This window comes from Tupaia chinensis, unplaced genomic scaffold, assembly GCF_000334495.1.
Source record: "Tupaia chinensis unplaced genomic scaffold, TupChi_1.0 Scaffold000115_1, whole genome shotgun sequence".
NCBI classification, from domain to species: domain Eukaryota; kingdom Metazoa; phylum Chordata; class Mammalia; order Scandentia; family Tupaiidae; genus Tupaia; species Tupaia belangeri.
The window spans coordinates 6,543,660-6,561,092 of NW_006159579.1; the positions used below are offsets into that span (position 1 = coordinate 6,543,660).

Genomic DNA, 17,433 nt, shown 5'->3' on the forward strand with positions numbered 1-17,433 from the left:
TCGCTTGGAGAAGATGAAAGTGTTTAAAAGAGTGTCACGCAGTGTCAGAAAGGTGAGACTATGCTGATGACCAAGGGTGTTTGCAGCCATCTCTAGTCCTACTGGTGCCCCTTTGCTGTGCACTGGAAAGACATTTTAAATTGAAATTAAAGTTGCTAAACAGGAAGGTTTCTGTGAGTTTCAGGTCACGTTTCTGAGTAGGAGATCTAAATGAATAAGGTATTGCAAAGATTTCTAAACCTTCCCCAGAGAAGGGTCACTCTGGCAGTAAATACCAAGGCAGGTTACTTTTCTTGCTTCTCTTCTGCCTAATAGTCCTCATGACATAATTGGCTTTAGGGACTTCTTGGTGGTTTGTGGTCAGTCAGGAACAATGGATACAACAAATGCTTTCTAAACCACTCAACTTCTTGGCCTGGGATGGAACAACTCTCTCGACTCTGCCTAGTCGAGTGTGAATTGCAGCCAACCAGTCAGGGGACTAGGCTTCTGCCACAGTTACTATGTGTCCCGGGATGGGATATATAACTTTGAGTCTTGTTTTTTGTAGCTGAAAACATCAGTAATAATAAAGTTTAGGTAGATGGTTTTATGGCATATAATCCGAACTCATTACAATATAAAAATGTCAGGAAGATATTTATAAAATGCAAACTACCTGAGAAATCTTCTCAGTGCTACACATGTATACATTCCCTGCTGCTTAGAACATCCAGGGGCAGTTCCCAGCGTGCTTGGAACAAAACGCATAAACCTCCCTGGGGCCCCGGGGACTGTGTGAGCTGATCCCTCCGCCCTCCCCAGTCTCATTTTGCACTTCCTCCATACTCTGACCTCACTGGCTGTTTCTTCCTTTGAATGATTCTTTTCTGCCCAGATCTCTGTAGGATTGACTGCTTCTTTTACTTAGGACTTGGCTCAAAATTGTCTTCCTGATAGGCTTTGCCTGACCATCCAATCTGAAGTAGCACATCTTGGCATTGTAACTTTCCAATATATCATATATGAGGGGATCTTCAAAAAGTTCTCAAAAAATGTATATTACATAAAAACTTGTGTATTACATAAAAACTATGTGTGTATTTCAAAGTTATTTTGCACTAAATACTTAAATTTTACTTTTCCATGAACTTTTTGAAACTCATCATACATATTATATACATCATACCATTATATTGCCTGGCTGTATTTCCTTCATGCAGTCTGTCACTCTCTGAAATGATTTGTTTATGTTCACCATGTCTCCACCCCAAGCACTCACGTTGAATGTGCATCTCAGATCTTGTCTATCTCATATCCCCAGTACCCCGATCAGCCTGGTAGAGGGCTGACCCTCGAGAATAGTTGCAGTGTGAATGAATAAGTGGAGGTACCTGTACAGGGTGGTGACTTACTCTATGTAAAGGGGAAAAAAATGAACATTCTTGAATATTTACTGTGTACTAAGTCCTAGGCGCCATTTATTTTATGTATAAGGGGACTGGCTTCAAAAAGTTTGTTGGAAAGTGGAATTAAAGTACAAGTTTATTTTGATGCCAAAAAACTGAGAAATCTATGCATAATAATAATTTTATAATACCTATTTTCGTTAACTTTTTGAAGACCATGTGTGTGTGTGTATTTTATTTAATCCTTTTAGCATCCCTGGGGGGAAGTGGTAAATATTATCATGTAATGAGGAAGTCGATGATTTGAAGGTTAAGTAACTTGTCCAGGGTCACACGCTTGGGGAGAATTCAAACCCAGGGCACCCTGACTTGAAACTCACTCTCATTCTAGTCTACTAGACTGCCTCGTACAAATTCTATGATGTTGGACTATCATAAAACCTCTTAGGCTTCTCAGTAGTTTATTAAAAGGCAAAGAATGTGTTCTTACATTTCTTTCTATGGGAACTTAGGTGATCGTGGCCACCAATGTGGCAGAAACCTCCATCACCATCAGCGGCATTGTGTATGTGATCGACTGTGGCTTTGTGAAGCTCCGAGCCTACAATCCCAGGACAGCCATCGAGTGCTTGGTGGTGGTACCGGTTTCCCAGGCATCAGCCAACCAGCGGGCTGGACGTGGTGGTCGCAACCGCTCAGGAAAATGCTACCGCCTTTATACAGGTTAGTGTGGCTTTCCTGACGGGTTTGTGAGCTTCTCATGGTTGGCCTGAACATTGGGAAAGGCAGCAGGTGTTAACCCCTGGTGGAAGATCTTACCATGAAATCACAAGGCCCTGCGTCTTCTGGTCCCTGCTGCCTTCCCCACTCTGAACATAGGGTTTTTTGCTACTTCTTATTGGTCCAAGTTGGCTAATGAGTCACTATTTGCCATCCTGTTCTAACCTAATTTCTGATTGTCAGCCTATCTATAGCGAGGTGACTCTGTAGCTTGGTCTGTGTCACAAGTCTTGTCTTTCTTCACTTTTCCTTAGCTTCATGTGCTGTTTTCTTAGTCTTAGAGCCCCGAATTCTGTGGGGCCTCACATTGGGATCCACTTGTATCTCTGGTTGACAGCATCTTTGCACAGCTAAGATGGAGGCTCTAGCCAAGACTCATTCCTAGAAAACAAATAGTTGGTGAACTCTTGCTCTGTGTTGTGCACTGTGCTAGGTTATGGGAGCAGAATTCAATTCTGATAAAGTCTGTCCCAGCCCTTAAGGAGCTTTCTTTCCAGCTTGGAGACGGCCTTACTTTCAGGTAGTGAAGCACCCAGAGCTGGTTTTCTTTTTAAATGTTAATTCATTTCTTTCTCCCATGAGAGAAAGACTTGAATGGCAGGTATCCTTAACAGAGTCCTCAAAGCGAGATCTGCCGGAGAAGTGAGATCCGCCCTGAGATCCGCCCCTCGAGTCAGCCATCCCGAATCACAGGCATGCACATGCACCTGACATGCCCAGGGAGGTCCTAGGATGTGAACCCAGGACCTTTCCCATGTGGGCCGGTGTACCAGCACCTGGCCCCAGAGCTGTTCTTTCTTTCTTTGTGCTTTTGTTTTGTGGGGAATGGTATGAGATTTTTCCTGGTTCACCAGACCTAATTTCCTTGTAATTGTTAATTCCCTCCTCTGTCCCATATCCATCTGCAATCGCTTACCAGGTCTGAAGGTTTTAGTTTTGCCATTACCTTTTTTCTTTCTGGTTACCACTGTCCTTGTTGCATCTTTTTTTTTTTTGGAGAGATTTTCACTGTAGGGCGCGTGCGCTCGCCAGACAGACAGAGAGAGACATAGAGACAGAAAGCGAGAAATCACCCCCCAGGGGGGATGGTCACGCCGCAATCCCTTCTCCTCCATTCTCCTCTCGGGATCTTGGGCACGCACGCACACGTGCCCGGCGTGAGTTTTAAGCCACCGGGTCCGGGACACGAACCGCGGTCGACTACGTGGGAGTCCAGCGACATAGCCATTATGCTAACTGCTGGTTCCCCCTTGTTGCATCTTTGACATCATTCTTTCTTTCTTTTCTTTTCTTCTTTTTTTTTTTCCTAAGAATTATTTAATTTAACTTTATTTATTTATTTATTTTATTTATGTTTGACCAGAGATGGGCAGAGAGAGAAAGGAAGAGAGAGGGAAAGTGAGAAAGCAAGCTGCCAGGTCTGAGACTTGAACTGCAGTTGGCCATGTGGGAGTCCAGCGCCCTTAACCACCAGGTCACCTGCTGGCCCCATTTCTTTCAACAAATATTTACAGAGTACTTGCCATGTGCTGGGCATGGTGCCAGCACTTGGAGGTCTAGGGTTAGGTAAGTCACAATTCTGTGACCACATGGCTTACACGTGGTGGTGGAGGCAGACCCACAACCAGATCAGGGTCACCCTCAATGGTAGGGCGCCTCGGAGGCAGAGAGTGGAGCAAGTGTTATCCTGCTGGGGCGTGGCAGAGTGCTTCTCAGCTGAGGTGGTGTTTGAGGCTGATCTTACTGGAAGCCCAGTAGTTATCCAAGACTCACTCCTAGAAAACAAGTAGTTGCAGCAGTGGTGATTGGATTTTAGTGCACCGGACAGAGGGAATACAAAGAATAAGTACTTGGAGGCATAACTTAACTTTAAAGTGAATAATTCAGTGGTATTTATTTTTAATTAAAAAAAATTTTTCTAAATAACTGAGTTTTATTTGTTGCATAATAAGCTACCTAACATCTTTTAGCTAATAAAATGGTAAATTTGAATAAAGATATTACAAAATGAATCAGAGCCCAGTTAAAATTTGTTTTGGGGGGAGGGAACACCACATTCTACTCAATGAAGAAGAACATTTTTATAGACCAGAGTTTGTTTATTTTTAACACCCATCATGCTGTGAATTCATAGGGAATAGGGTCCGGTAGCTCAGGCTCCTTTTCATTGGTTCTCACAAAGTGTGCTTCTCTAGGTGGAATGGGCTGGGCTGGTGCTTCAGTTGAACGCAGGTACCTTTGTCTTTGACTTCCTTCTTTTTCTGATCATTTTCCACACTTTTAGGAAGCTCTCTGCTCTTAGAACACTTAATAAGCTCAATATACACATTCATTATCTTGGCAAGAATCTTGCCCTTGTTTGTTTACCACAGTGCCAGCAGTGTGCTGGGTAACATTGTAGACTCTTCCAATTTTGCCATGGTAACATTAGTGGGGCATTTCTTTTTGAACAGCATCCGTTTCCTTCCCTTGATGTCTAAAATACCATTTTTCTTGTAGATTTGTATGTATGTTACCAAAGAAACCACTTCATGTTTTCTAAAAGGCCTAGAGTTCATATATTGGGTGCTTCTCCTCTTTACCTTTGTGTTCGTCATTTTGGGGAATTACTAGGAGATGGTGGTTCCGACCAAAGGATTCAGTGACATTTATTATATTTACAGTGTTGCATAACCACCACCTCTAATTTTAAAACATTTCTATCACTCCAGAGTGAATCCCCTTACTCTAAGATTTCTCTCATTCTTCTGTCCCCAGCCCATGGTAATCACCCCGTGCTCTGTCTCCATGGATTTATCTATTTTGGATATTTCATGTAAATAGAATCAGAGTATTTGACCTTTTGTGTCTGGCATCTTTTACTTAGCATGTTTTCGAGGTCCACCTACAATACATTTCATTTCTCTTTATGATTGAATGCCATTCTCCTGAAGAGGTAAACCACAGTTGATGTATTCATGCATTTATAGTTGATAGGCATTTGAGCTGTTCTCACCTTAAGGCATTTGTGAATAGCGCCGCTATGAACATGCATGTACATGCCCTTGAATTCCGCCTTCAGTTTTTTGGGTGTTGTAGGATCATACAGTAATTGTATGTTTAAGTTTTTAAGGAATTCAAGTATTTTTTTTAAAAAAAGAATTATTTAACTTTACTTATTTATTTTAATTTGTGCTGAGAAGGATGTGGGGGGGAGGGAGAGAGACGGAGGGAGAGAGAGATGGTGAGAAAGCAAGCCACCAGGTCTGAGACTTGAACTGCGGTCTGCCATGTGGGAGTCCAGCGTCCTTAACCACCATGCCACTTGCTGGCCCCAAACTCAAGGACTTTTGAAGAAGAAATGGCCAGCATCATCTCATATGCTCGAGAAATCATAGGGACTAAAGATAGGCAGGTAGATTAAAAGGTCACTGACTCCCCTAGTGTGACAGTTTTAGTTGGAGAAAGGCTGGGGGGGTTGCTGACAGAAACAGGTGCACTAGCCTTACCCTCTAGGCTTCAGATGAGCCTTACTGAGTGCAGCTCTGAGCAGAGCACTGTCTGCTCAGACCTTCACAGTCTCCTAGAACCTTCTAGGGCTTTTCCTGAGCTTATCTTTTCTTCCCATGTCTTACCCTACTCTGCTTCCCGGCTGAACTCTGCTGGCACATACTCTGCTTTCCAGTCCACCACTCAGACCTTTGCTACCTTTCCTTGGGCTATTTCTTCTTTGCCTGGCAGATCCTCCTCTTTCTTCAAATCCTCTGCATAAGGCAGGTTCCTCATGAAGCTATGGGAGTGTTTCATTCTGATGGCTATTTTTCTTCTCCCCTGAGCTTCCTTTTCTCCTTGGGAGGACCACTGTTTGGTGCCCTGCTGTTTCTGCTTGGACGTCATTGTTCAGGAGTTGGCTCCAGGCTCCTCTCTGAAGCCCCTCAAGGGGCTTGCCTGCAGCTCCTGGCTCAGAGCCTCACCCTCTCAAGTCCTCAGGGGAGTTGAATTGTGTCTGTGAAGTCCTAGAAGTCCCTACTTCCTGTGAACATCCTCTTATTTGATTATTTTGCTTTTCCTTTGGTCAGCAGTATGTTTGGATGATGCAAGAATCCTAACCAAGACTACCAAAATGTTCCAGAAATTAGAGATCCATGCATTTGGCATTTTATATCAGTCAGTCCAATAGAATATCGGTTACCTATTTTCTTGAGGAAAATCTTTTTTGAAGGTCTTCAGAGATAGTACTATATTTCTTCATGACATCTTTCATTTGGGTTTGGTTTTTCTCTGGTTAACTAAAGCTTTTTGATGTGAGTGGAAATTGGGCCACCCCTGTGTTGTTTAAGAAGGGTGTGCATCAGTTAAAATGTTGACTGATGTCGGAGGATTTTGTGGGTGGAGCATTCCCTATATAATCTGTCCAGAATGTACACAAAATGATTTAATCTCTTCCTCCCTTGTTTTCTCCCACCCTTTTTGTCTAGTTTTTATAAAAAAAAGCCTCTGAAAGTCTTTTCCTTTTCATCCCCTTTCCTGCCCTTCCCGTCTTGGATCTCTGGGCCTTGTGATGCTTTTTCCTGTTCGAGGTCACCCTTTGTTCCTAATGGGGCATTAAGCTGTTCATAATCTATTTGAGGCAGTATCAGATTCTGGTTGTGATAGCGTGTGCCTGGCTCATTTAAAAAGTCAGAAATGGACAATTTTTGTTGTTTATATGTGATCATTTCTTATATTCTGGTTGCTATTTTAGGGTTTTCTTTTGAAAGTTTTCTTTGCTTATATAAAGGCGTCTTTAGAAGTTTGTGGAAAATGTGTATTACTAGAAAGTATGCATGGATTTCAAATTTCTTGCACTGAAATAAACTTGTACTTTACATATTTCCACAAACTTTTGAAGTCCACTCCTATGTGCTGTCCTTGCTTTCTTGACTTAAAAGATAATTGTAAATGGGCACCAATAGTGATTCATTAAATACTTGTGTTGATTTCATGTTTTGCTGACAAAAAACACTTGCAAAACAGTATCCTAAAGTGAAAGGACAAATTTTTTAAAGGTGTAAGCTTCAAATACATTTATCTAAAGTGATTTTTAGATAGAACTTTCTTAAATATAAAAACAAGTTTATCATAATGCATTGAATCATAGAATGCCAGAGCCTCTTGTTCAAGGTAGAGAAGGAAAACTTTTCCTTTGGCATGGTGATTGCATTTGATTGTGACATTTGATCCCAAACAGTTCTGATTTCCTATCCTCAGAGGAAGCCTTTGACAAGTTGCCCCAATCTACTGTTCCCGAGATGCAGCGTAGCAACTTGGCACCTGTCATCCTGCAGCTGAAAGCGCTGGGGATTGACAATGTCCTCAGGTTCCACTTCATGTCGGTAAGTCCCGTCTTCTGTCTGGGCAGCTCTTGGGAATGTCAGGACATTGCTGTAGGGCATGCTGTCTTTGATTTTTCCCCACTCAGCCCGTGTGTTATGTGCCTCCTTTGCACCAGGCCCTGTGCAGGTATGGGGCTGGGGGAGCAGCCAGACAAGGCAGCCACAATCCCTGTTCTCAGTTTGCTGGGAGACAGAGAGGCAAGTGGGTAATTAGAGAGCAGTGCGCCCTGAAGGACAAAGGAAGGGCCCCAGCCCAGTTAGTCCTATCTGAGGCAGTATCAGATTCTGGTTGTGATAGCGTGTGCCTGGCTCATTTAAAAAGTCAGAAATGGACAATTTTTGTTGTTTATATGTGATCATTTGAAACCCAAGCAGGATTTCACCAGGTCAGGGGGAGTGGAGAGTTCCAGGACAGTGAGTCTATGAGGAGGCCTTAATGCAGGAGTGCCTGGTTGGATTGGCTGGTTGTATTTTTCATTACTTCCTAAAGCAGGTTTGTAGAAGTGGAATTACCTAGTCCAAGGGTCATAGTCACCTCTTGTAGGCTTTTCGTATATGGCCATTAGTTGACATGGATATCAACTTCAGCAGTAGGTGGATGGCCAGCTCATGGTCTTAACATCAGGCCATGCTTTATTTTTAGGGTTTTGGTCATGGGGGGTATTGTCTACCTTGCTTGTTTATTTTTTCTAAGAATGATTTTATTTAACTTTATTTATTTTAGCTTGACTAGAGAGAGACAGAGTGAGAGAGAGAGGGAAAGTGAGAAATCAAGCCACCAGGTCCAGGACTCTTAACTGTGGTTGGCCAGCGCCCTTAACCACCATGCCACCTGCTAGCCCTTGTCTATCTTATTTTTAAAATTTCTGATAAAGTAGATTTTTTGGCAGGGACTTGCCACGTTGTGATTCTCTTGCCATAGCTTCCCAGTTAGCTGGTACCACAGGCATATGCTGTTTTCCTGATAAACAGGAAACAATCAAATTGCCCACCACTGTCCCTGGCCTGTTTAGGTTAGGTGGAGACCCCGCCTGGGCCTCCCGTGTAGCCCCAGCCACTGTGCAGCAGGACCCTCCTGCTCACATTGCCATTGCTGGACCCTCACTAGGTGGATTTCTAAAAATGTTTATTAGTCACTTTCTATTCTTTTTTTTTTGAGAGGTTTTTGCTATAGAGCGCATGCGCTTGCCATAAAGACCGAGAGAGACAGAGAGGCAGAAAGCGAGAAATCACCCCCTGGGGGGATGGCCATATCGCAATCCCTTCTCCTCCATTCTCCTCTCTGGATCTTGGGCGCGCACGCATGCACAAGTGCTTGGTGTGAGTCTAAGTCACTGGGTCCGGTACTCGAACCGCGGTCGGCTACATGGGAGTCTAGCGACATAGCCATACGCTAACTGCTGGTCCTGTCACTTTCTATTCTTAATTGTTAAGCCTTTCTTCTGTTGTAATTAGTGTTTATTTGTGATATATGTGAGTCCTTTATAGTTTAAAGATATTAAACTTTGTATGTGATATTTCTTATAGATTGTTTTTGGTTATTCGTGGGTTTTTTTATTTTTTAAGTGTGCAGACATCCTAAACATAGCCATAGTAAAATCTTTTTATTTTTGCATTTATTATTTATTCAGTTACTGTTGTGCTTATGAAGCACTTCTCACATCTAGGTCAGTTAATACATATTCACTCATATTTTTTTCTGGAATTTTTGTGATCTGAGGGTTGCATTTAAGCATTTTTGTTCTGTCTTAACTGTATTGGTGTATAGTGTGACAAGTCTGGATCCTTGGATAATAAAATCCTTAATGTCAGGGACCACCAGCAGGTGGCATGGTGGCTAAGGCACTGGACACTCCCACATGGCGAGCCCTGGTTCGAGTCCCGGACCTGGTGGCTTGCTTTCTCACTTTCCCTCTCTCTCTCTCTCTGTGTGTCTCTCTCTGGTCAAATTAAAATAAATGAATGATAAATAAAAGTAAATAAAAATTAATTCTAAAAAGAAAAAAAACCTTAATGTCATATGTCATGGTAAACTAGGCAAATAAAATTTGAGTAGACAAATACCAGCACTTCCAAACAAAAATAATTATTTTTCTGTAGATATAGAGCTATAAGCTGTAACCTGTGAATATTGAGGTACAGAATAAGATTGTAAAGAAAGGGTGAACAGTACTTGCAAGTTTAATAACTTGTTAAGCCCCATGTTTAAGATTAAAGGAAAACAGGGGCCAGCAGGTGGTGTGGTGATTAAAGGCACTGGACTCCCACATGGCTGACCATGGTTCAAGTTCTAGACCTGGTAGCTTGCTTTCTCATTTTCCCTCTCTCTCTTTCTCTCTGATCATACTGGAAAATAATAATAATAATAAATAAAGTTAAGTAAAATAATTCTTTAAAAAAAGACTAAAGGTAAACATATAACAGGAGAAATGACAGATCAGTATCTTAAAAAAATACATTTTTCTTTTTTTTGAGAGAGAGATTTTTGCTATAGTGTGTGCATGTGGTTGCTGGAGAGACAGAAAGAGACAGACAGGAAGCGAGAAATCACTCCTCAGGGAGAATAGCCACTCTGCAATCCCCTCTCCTCCATTCTCCTATCAGCATTTTGGGCACACACACACACACATGTTCAGCATGAATTTCAAGTCTGTCCAGAACTTGAACTGCGGTCGAACATATGGGAGTCCAGTGACTTAATCATTACGCCATCTGCTGGTCCCGAAATACACACTTTTCATACATGTACCATTTAGAATAATCAGATATTCACTAAAGAAAAAAACTAAGGAGGAAGGAAGTGGCACAGGTTTTAAACTACCTTTTAAATATGTTCATCTTTAGGGAGAAATAACCACTAATGGCACAGCAGCTAAGACAGCTAGAACCCACATGGCTGACTGCGCTGTGTGAGTCCCAGACCCAGTGACTTGAGAAACATGTTAGGCATGTGTGTGTGCGTGCCCAAAATCCTAAAAGGAGGGAGAGATGGTAGAGAGGGATGGCGGGGTGGCCATCCCCCATGGGGATACTTTCTCACTTTCCCTCTCTTTCTGTAGCATTTGCTGGAGCCATCTGCCAAAAAAAAGTTGGGGAGGGAAAAGTGCAAATTGAAATACCCTAAGGGGACTGGCACCGTTGCATAGTGATTAGGCACTGTTGGTAGGGAGCTGGATCTCATATGACCAGCTATGGTTCAAATCCTGGAGGAAAGACCGGGCGTGGTGGCACCCGCCCTATGGCAAAATCCTGGAGGAAAGGAATTGCAGCATGAGCATGCCCCAATAGGGGGCGCTTTCTCCTTCCTCTACCCTCTGGCAAGCCCATACACCCACTGGCAAAACAAGACAAGGAACATATGTATATGTGTGTGTGTGTGTGTGTATGCATTTTTGTTTTTTTTTTTAAGAGAGATTTTTGCTACAGGGTGTGTGCGCTCACCAGGGAGACAAAAAGCGAGAAATCACTCCCCCAGGTAGAATAGCCATGCCACAGTGCTTTCTCTTCTGTTCTCCTATCAGGATTTTGGGCACGTACGTACATGTGCCTGGTATGAAGTTTAAGTCACTGGATCCAGACCTTCAACCATGGCCGACTATGTGGGAGCCCAACGATGTAACCATTATGCCATCTGCTGGTCCCTTTCTCACAATATTTAATGAGTCATAAAAATGCATAGAAATTTCTTGTTTTTTTTTTTTAAAGAATTATTTATTATTGTTATTATTATTATTTTTTTTTCACATGAATTTTGCCAAAGACAGAGAAAGAAGGAGAGGGAGAGTGAGAAAGCAAACCTCCAGGTCCGGGACTCGAACCATGGTCAGCCATGTGGGAATTCCAACACCTTAACCACCATGCCACCTGCTGTCCCAAAATGCCATAGAAATTTCTTATAGAAATTTCTCCTGAAAAAAAAAAGAAGAGAAAAATGCTTTAGATATATGATAATATTTATAGAATTATTTTATTTTAAATAAAAAATATAAATAAAATTAAAGTAAGACTTCTGGACAATTAAAAAATATAAATTCATCTTCATGTAATTTCTTCTGGTTATTTGTTCCCAAAGTTGTGTTTTTTATAGTTGCAGTCACAAGATCTGTATAATTTTGTATATTTAGCAGAGCTGTTTACAATAGTGAAAAACAAGAAACAACTGAATTACTCACTAATAAGAAAATTGACTTTTTTAATGGAATATGATCATGATGGATATTAGGCAACTATATCCTAAATAATTATTGTGAAGTTTCTGTGTGTACAAGAGACAGAACAGGGGCCAGTGGGTGGTGTGGTGGTTAAGGATGCTTGGACTCCCACATGGCCGATCGTGGTTTGCAAAGTCCCAGATCTGGTGGTTTGTTTTCTCACTTTCCCTCTTTCTCTCGCTCTCACTCTGTTCCTCTCTGGTCAAGTTGAAAGAAAGAAAGGGGGGGGGGAGGGGGATGAGAGAGAGAAAGATAGAAAAAGAGAAAGAAAGTTTAATTCTTTTTTAAAAAAGACAATGAAAATGAAAACAACAGTGAGAAAAACAAACGAAAATTACACATATACACCATCCTAGGTATATTCAAACCATATTTATGCGCAATTCAAAATCAGTTTCATAGAGAAGTAACTGGTGAATATGTGTTTGGATGAAAATGCTATGGATATGATTTTTGTGTGGGGATGGATTTGTATGGATATGATTTTTTTTTGTCTGCCTTTTTTTTTTTTTTTTTGTCCCTTGGTAATAATTGACTGGAAATAGGGCCAGGATTGAAAAGAAGCAAAGAGGACCTACTTAGTTTTGTTCTGTGACTGTGCAGAACCTCATTCAAAGCTTTACTACTCCTGTTACCTCATATCATTTCAGGGTCAAAGATCCTCAGAGAGTTTAAGCTCCTGCATTTTAGGTATCATGCTTTTTGCGTCTTTGGCACTGAGGAAAGGCAAGTCGATGGATTCCATGGTTTGCTCAGCCATGATCTGTCCGCTACCCAAGTGTAGTGACTCAGTTAGGTTTAGTTCCCACCCTCATATAGTAGGTATATACACAGTCATTTCAGCACTTAAAGCGGGTGAGGTGGAGTGGAAAAATGAGGCCTGAGTTCAGTTTCTGGCTTTGCCCCCACCTTGGTGAAATGTCTTTTGCTTACTCTTACTCCCTTTATTTTTAAGATTGAGCTTAAAACTTTAGTGATATTTAAAGTAGATTTGTTATGTGAATGTATTTAGGAAAAAAAAACCTTTGCAATTAGAAAAGTGCTATAATTTTATTACCTGACTAAATAGAAACCAAATAATTTAGAAAGAAAATAATGGCATGCCTGGTACTTAGTAAATGCTCAAGCAAAGATTTTTAAAAGGAAAGGTGAGGGACCAGCAGTTAGCGTAATGGCTATGTCGCTGGACTCCCATGTAGTTGACTGTGGTTCGCATCCCGGACCCGGTGGCTTAAACTCACACCGGGCGCGTATGCGTGCGTGCCCAACATCCCGAGAGGAGAATGGAGGAGAAGGGATTACGGCATGGCCATCCTCCCTGGGGGGTGATTTCTCGCTTTCTGTCTCTCTGTCTCTCTCTGTCTCTCTGGCGAGCGCACGTGCTCTATAGCAAAAACCTCTCTAAAAAAATAAATAAATAAAAGGAAAGAAGGCGATAAAGATCCAGAGAATAAGACTGAATGTCACAGGGTCAGCTTTGCTTAACTTCAGGTTATCTAGCATTCTCTGTTATTTCAGAAACTAAAATTCTGCATATGTTATTAATCCATCATAGACAAGACCTGGAGCAGAGCTCTGGGTGATGCAGAGATGTGAGGGAACTTCAGGAAGTTTGTGGAGAGATGGAATTAAAATATGAGTTTATTTTGGTGCAGAAGCTTTCTGATATCTAAGCAGCCTTTTATATATTTTTAAGAATTATTTTATTCAACTTTACTCATTTATTTAGATTTGACCAGAAAGGGACAGAGGGAGAGAGGGAGACGGAGAAAGCAAGCCACCAGGTCCAGGCATCGAACTGCAGTTGACCACGTGGAAGTCCAATGCCCTTAACCACCAAGCCACCTGCCAGCCCCCTAAGACTTTCTTGACAATATGCATTTTCCACGAACATTTTTGCAGACCCCGTGAGGAGTGCTGCATTGTCCTGGGGCTCCTTGGGCATTAAAAGGTTAAGACTGTGAAGTCAAAATTAGAAATAGGTTAGAAGAATTTAATGAAATGAGAAGGTCATCTAAGTAGGGACCCGTCATTTCTGGTGCAGGGGAGGATAGGGTTGGGCCTCTAGGGGAAGTGTTTAATCAAGCCGACCCTTAAAGGCTCAGTAATACTGTGGTGCTGAGCAGGACAGGAAGGACATTTCAGGGGTGCTGACACCATGAACAGAAGCGTGGAGGCTGGGCAGTGTGGGTTGTGGTAGAGGGCAAGTAGACTTGAGTGGGAAGGGGCTGCATTCTTAAGCCTGTTGCCCTCAGAACTAATTTAGGAGAACTTTTTTTTTTTTTACAGCCCCCTCCGGCACAGTCGATGGTCCAAGCTTTGGAGCTCCTCTATGCTCTGGGAGGTATGCCCGTTCCTTATGTTTTCTCCTGTGTGATATTAGTTAGGCTGTGTACACTTCAGGGCTCTTCGCATCTTCAAGAATGGGGTTGTTTTGCCATATATATATATTTATATATGTATGTATTCATTCTCCCCTTGCTGACATTAACTCTTTACTGAAATAAAAAGTAGGGACCATAATTAGACTAATAGTGTATGAAGGCCAATGTGACAATGAGTTTATAAAGCATGCTAGTTCATCAAAGGCTATTAGTAATTTTCTCCAAGGCTGTGCTCCTAAGAGACACCCAGAGATCAGTGATTCCCTACCAGTGTTTCTGGTGTTACCCCTTAAGACCTTTTCTCTGTCTAGTTCCCCTTCACTTCAGATCCGGGGTTCCCTGTGGCGTGTGCATTACCTGCTTGTACAGCCTGGGCGAAGAAACACTGTGTGATGGAGGAAACTGCTTGTTATTTGAGAATATAGTATTTACCTTAAGTTTGGACCCTGAATGCACGCCTTCAGGAAATCCCGTCTCTTCTGTGAATGGAGCCCCAAGTGAATGTAATATACAATTAGGTGGTACATTTTGATAGGGATTTTTGTCCTTTGAGATTTATTTTGAGTGAAACTCTTTTTGTAGTTCTATTGTGGTAGAATTCAGGTACATGCTTCACTCATTTACAGTGTCCAGTTCAGTGGGTTTTAGCACACTCAGAGGGTTATGTGAATGTTACCACAGCCTAATTTTAGAAATTTTCATTGCCTCAAAAAGAAAGTCAGCAGCAGTATTCCCTATTTTCTCTTTCTGCCTGCTCCAGGCACCCACGGATCCGGTTCTGTCTCTAGATACTTTTTATCTGTGCCTGTGGTGAACATTTTATATAAATGGAATCATGTGATGTGTGGTCTCCTGTCCTTCAGGTTGATGTTTCCGGGGTTCGTTCATACTGCAGCATGTATTAGTACTCCTTTTTTTTTTTTTTTCTTTTTTGCTAAGTAATAGTCCTCTCTTTGGATATACCACATATTATTCTTATCCATTATTTGGGGGAAATTTGGATTGTTTCCACTGTCTTGGTTGGTGTAAATAATGCTGCCGTAAACATTAGCATACAGATTTTCGGTGGATACTCCCACCAGCAATGTAAGAGAGCTCCGATTTCTCCACATTGTTTCCAGGACTTGTTATTATCTGTCTGGAATTGTAGCCGTCCTAGTAGGTATGAAGTGCTATCTTTGTGGTTTCGATTTGGGTTTTTCTGATGTTTTCTGATGAATTATGATGTTGAGCATATATTCATGTTTTTATTGGTCATTTCTCTTCTTTGGAATGATCTATTTAAATCCTTTACCCATTTTTTTTTTTTTAATTTTTGCTATAGGGTACATGTGCCTGGCAGAGAGAGAGAGAGAGAGAGAGAGAGAGAGAGAGAGAGAAATAGAAATTCCCTTGGAGGGATAACCGTACCGCAATCCCATTTCCTCCGTTTTCTTCTCTGTATTTTGGGTGTGCGTATACATGCCCTCAGTGTAATTTTTTTTTTGGAGAGGTTTTTTGTTATAGGGCACGTGTGCTCGCCAGAGAGACAGAGAGAGACAGAGACAGAGAGACAGAAAGCGAGAAATCACCCTCCAGGGGGATGGTCACACCTCAATCCCTTCTCCTTCATTCTCCTCTCGGGATGTTGGGCATGCATGCACACGCGCCTGGCATGAGTCCAAGCCACCGGGTCCGAGATTCAAACCGCGGTTGACTACATGGGAGTTCAGCGACATAGCCATTATGCTAACTGCTGGTCCTGCCCTCAGTGTAATTTTTAAGCTGCCAAGTCTGGGACTTGAACTGCACAGTTGGCTATGTGGTATCCAGCACCTTAACTTCCACACCACCTGCTGGCCTCCTTTCCTCATTTTTATTTGGTTATTGTCTTATTGTTTCTCAATTGGAGGAGCCCTTTACATATTCTAGGTACAGATTTCTTATTAGATACGTGATTTCTAAGTGTCTCTCCCACTGTCTAGGTTGGCTTTACACTTGATGGTACTGTTTCTAGTGCAAAGGTTTCATATTTTTGTGTAGCTCAGTTTATCAGTTTTTTCTTTTCTTGTTTGTGCTTTTAGTATTGTGTCTAAGGCAGCTAATACGAATTTGGAAGCAAGGTTTTCTGGGATAATCTATGATGAGCATGGGAGAATTTTGTGTAGGAGTTTTTCATTTGGACCTATTTTCCTCCAATCAAACAGAATAAGTTTTAACATATTTTCTATTTAAAAAAAAAAAGTTCTATTTTTTCATTGCTGTAAATAAGGCAGAAAAGGTTGAGGGAAACCCCCAACCTAATTTAGTTTCAAGCTTAATTATCACATTTAAAGAGACAAGCATATTGGAACAGAAGAGAAATGATTTTTCTGTCTTATTCTGAGCTCTTACTACATTTAAAAAATAATTTATTTAATTTTATTTATTGTTATTATCATTCTTCATTTTGCTACAGGGCATGTGTGCGAGAGAGAGAGAGAGAGAGAGAGAGAAGATAAGAAAGAAAGCCACCAGGTTTAGGACGCTAACTACAGCCAGCCATGTGGGAGTCCAGCACCCTAACCACCACGCCACCTGCTGGCCCCACTACATTTGTTTTTATTAGTTAAACAGTGGTCTGTATCTTGGGGAGTCTTGAGTCTGCAATACCTGGATATTGACAAGTGACACAGAAGCAAGGAAGAAGGGAGGGAATTGGAATCCACTCAATTCAGTCAACCACCCAGGAGCTGGTTCTCTAAACAGGTCTGGCTTTTAGATGCCAAGTTTCTGACCTTGTGCTCACAAGTATGAGAAGAGCAGAGGGCACAGGGCAGGAAGGAAGGTGCAGAAGGTGATGGGAGAGCAGCGAGGGTGGCAGAGCCAAGAGAGCGGGGGTCACGGAAGCCAGGCAGGAGGCGCTCTGGAAGCCCTGGTCAGCAGAATTAAATGCTGCTGGCTGCTTAGGAGGATGGCCTTTGTGCTTGGCACTACAAGTCAGGGCCCTTGGATAGGACAGCCTCTGTGACAGGAGCAGCAGAGTGAGACTGCTGGGAACTGAGGAGCCAGGAGGAACAAGAGGAGAGTGCAGAGCCGTTTCTGTATAATTAAGTCCTTGAATAGAAGTCATTAGAAGTAGCGGTTTTTAAAATTACGTATTCAAGAGCTCAGTGGAGATCTTTTCTTCTTTCCACGTCGGCACTCTGGTGTCAGATTGAGTTTGTAGTGCGTGAATCATCTTTTGGATACCTTTTTATAGCATACATCATCTTTTATTCTCTCAACAACTGTACATCTTCCAACACAGTGGTGCACGCCTCCTGATTTCTTTTGTTGTTATTCTCTACGGCAGGTC

General features: G+C 42.0%; 1 protein-coding gene across 1 annotated transcript in view; it reads left to right on the plus strand.

Annotated features, from left to right (window-relative positions):
- DHX35 (DEAH-box helicase 35) overlaps positions 1-17,433 on the plus strand; it is a gene marked incomplete in the record, with an annotated part of 86,988 nt that overhangs the window by 44,990 nt on the left and 24,565 nt on the right. Inside the window, 4 exon segments of the mRNA XM_014586156.2 lie at positions 14-52; positions 1,901-2,111; positions 7,398-7,522; positions 14,023-14,077. Of these exon segments, the coding sequence (XP_014441642.1) occupies positions 14-52; positions 1,901-2,111; positions 7,398-7,522; positions 14,023-14,077 (430 nt within the window).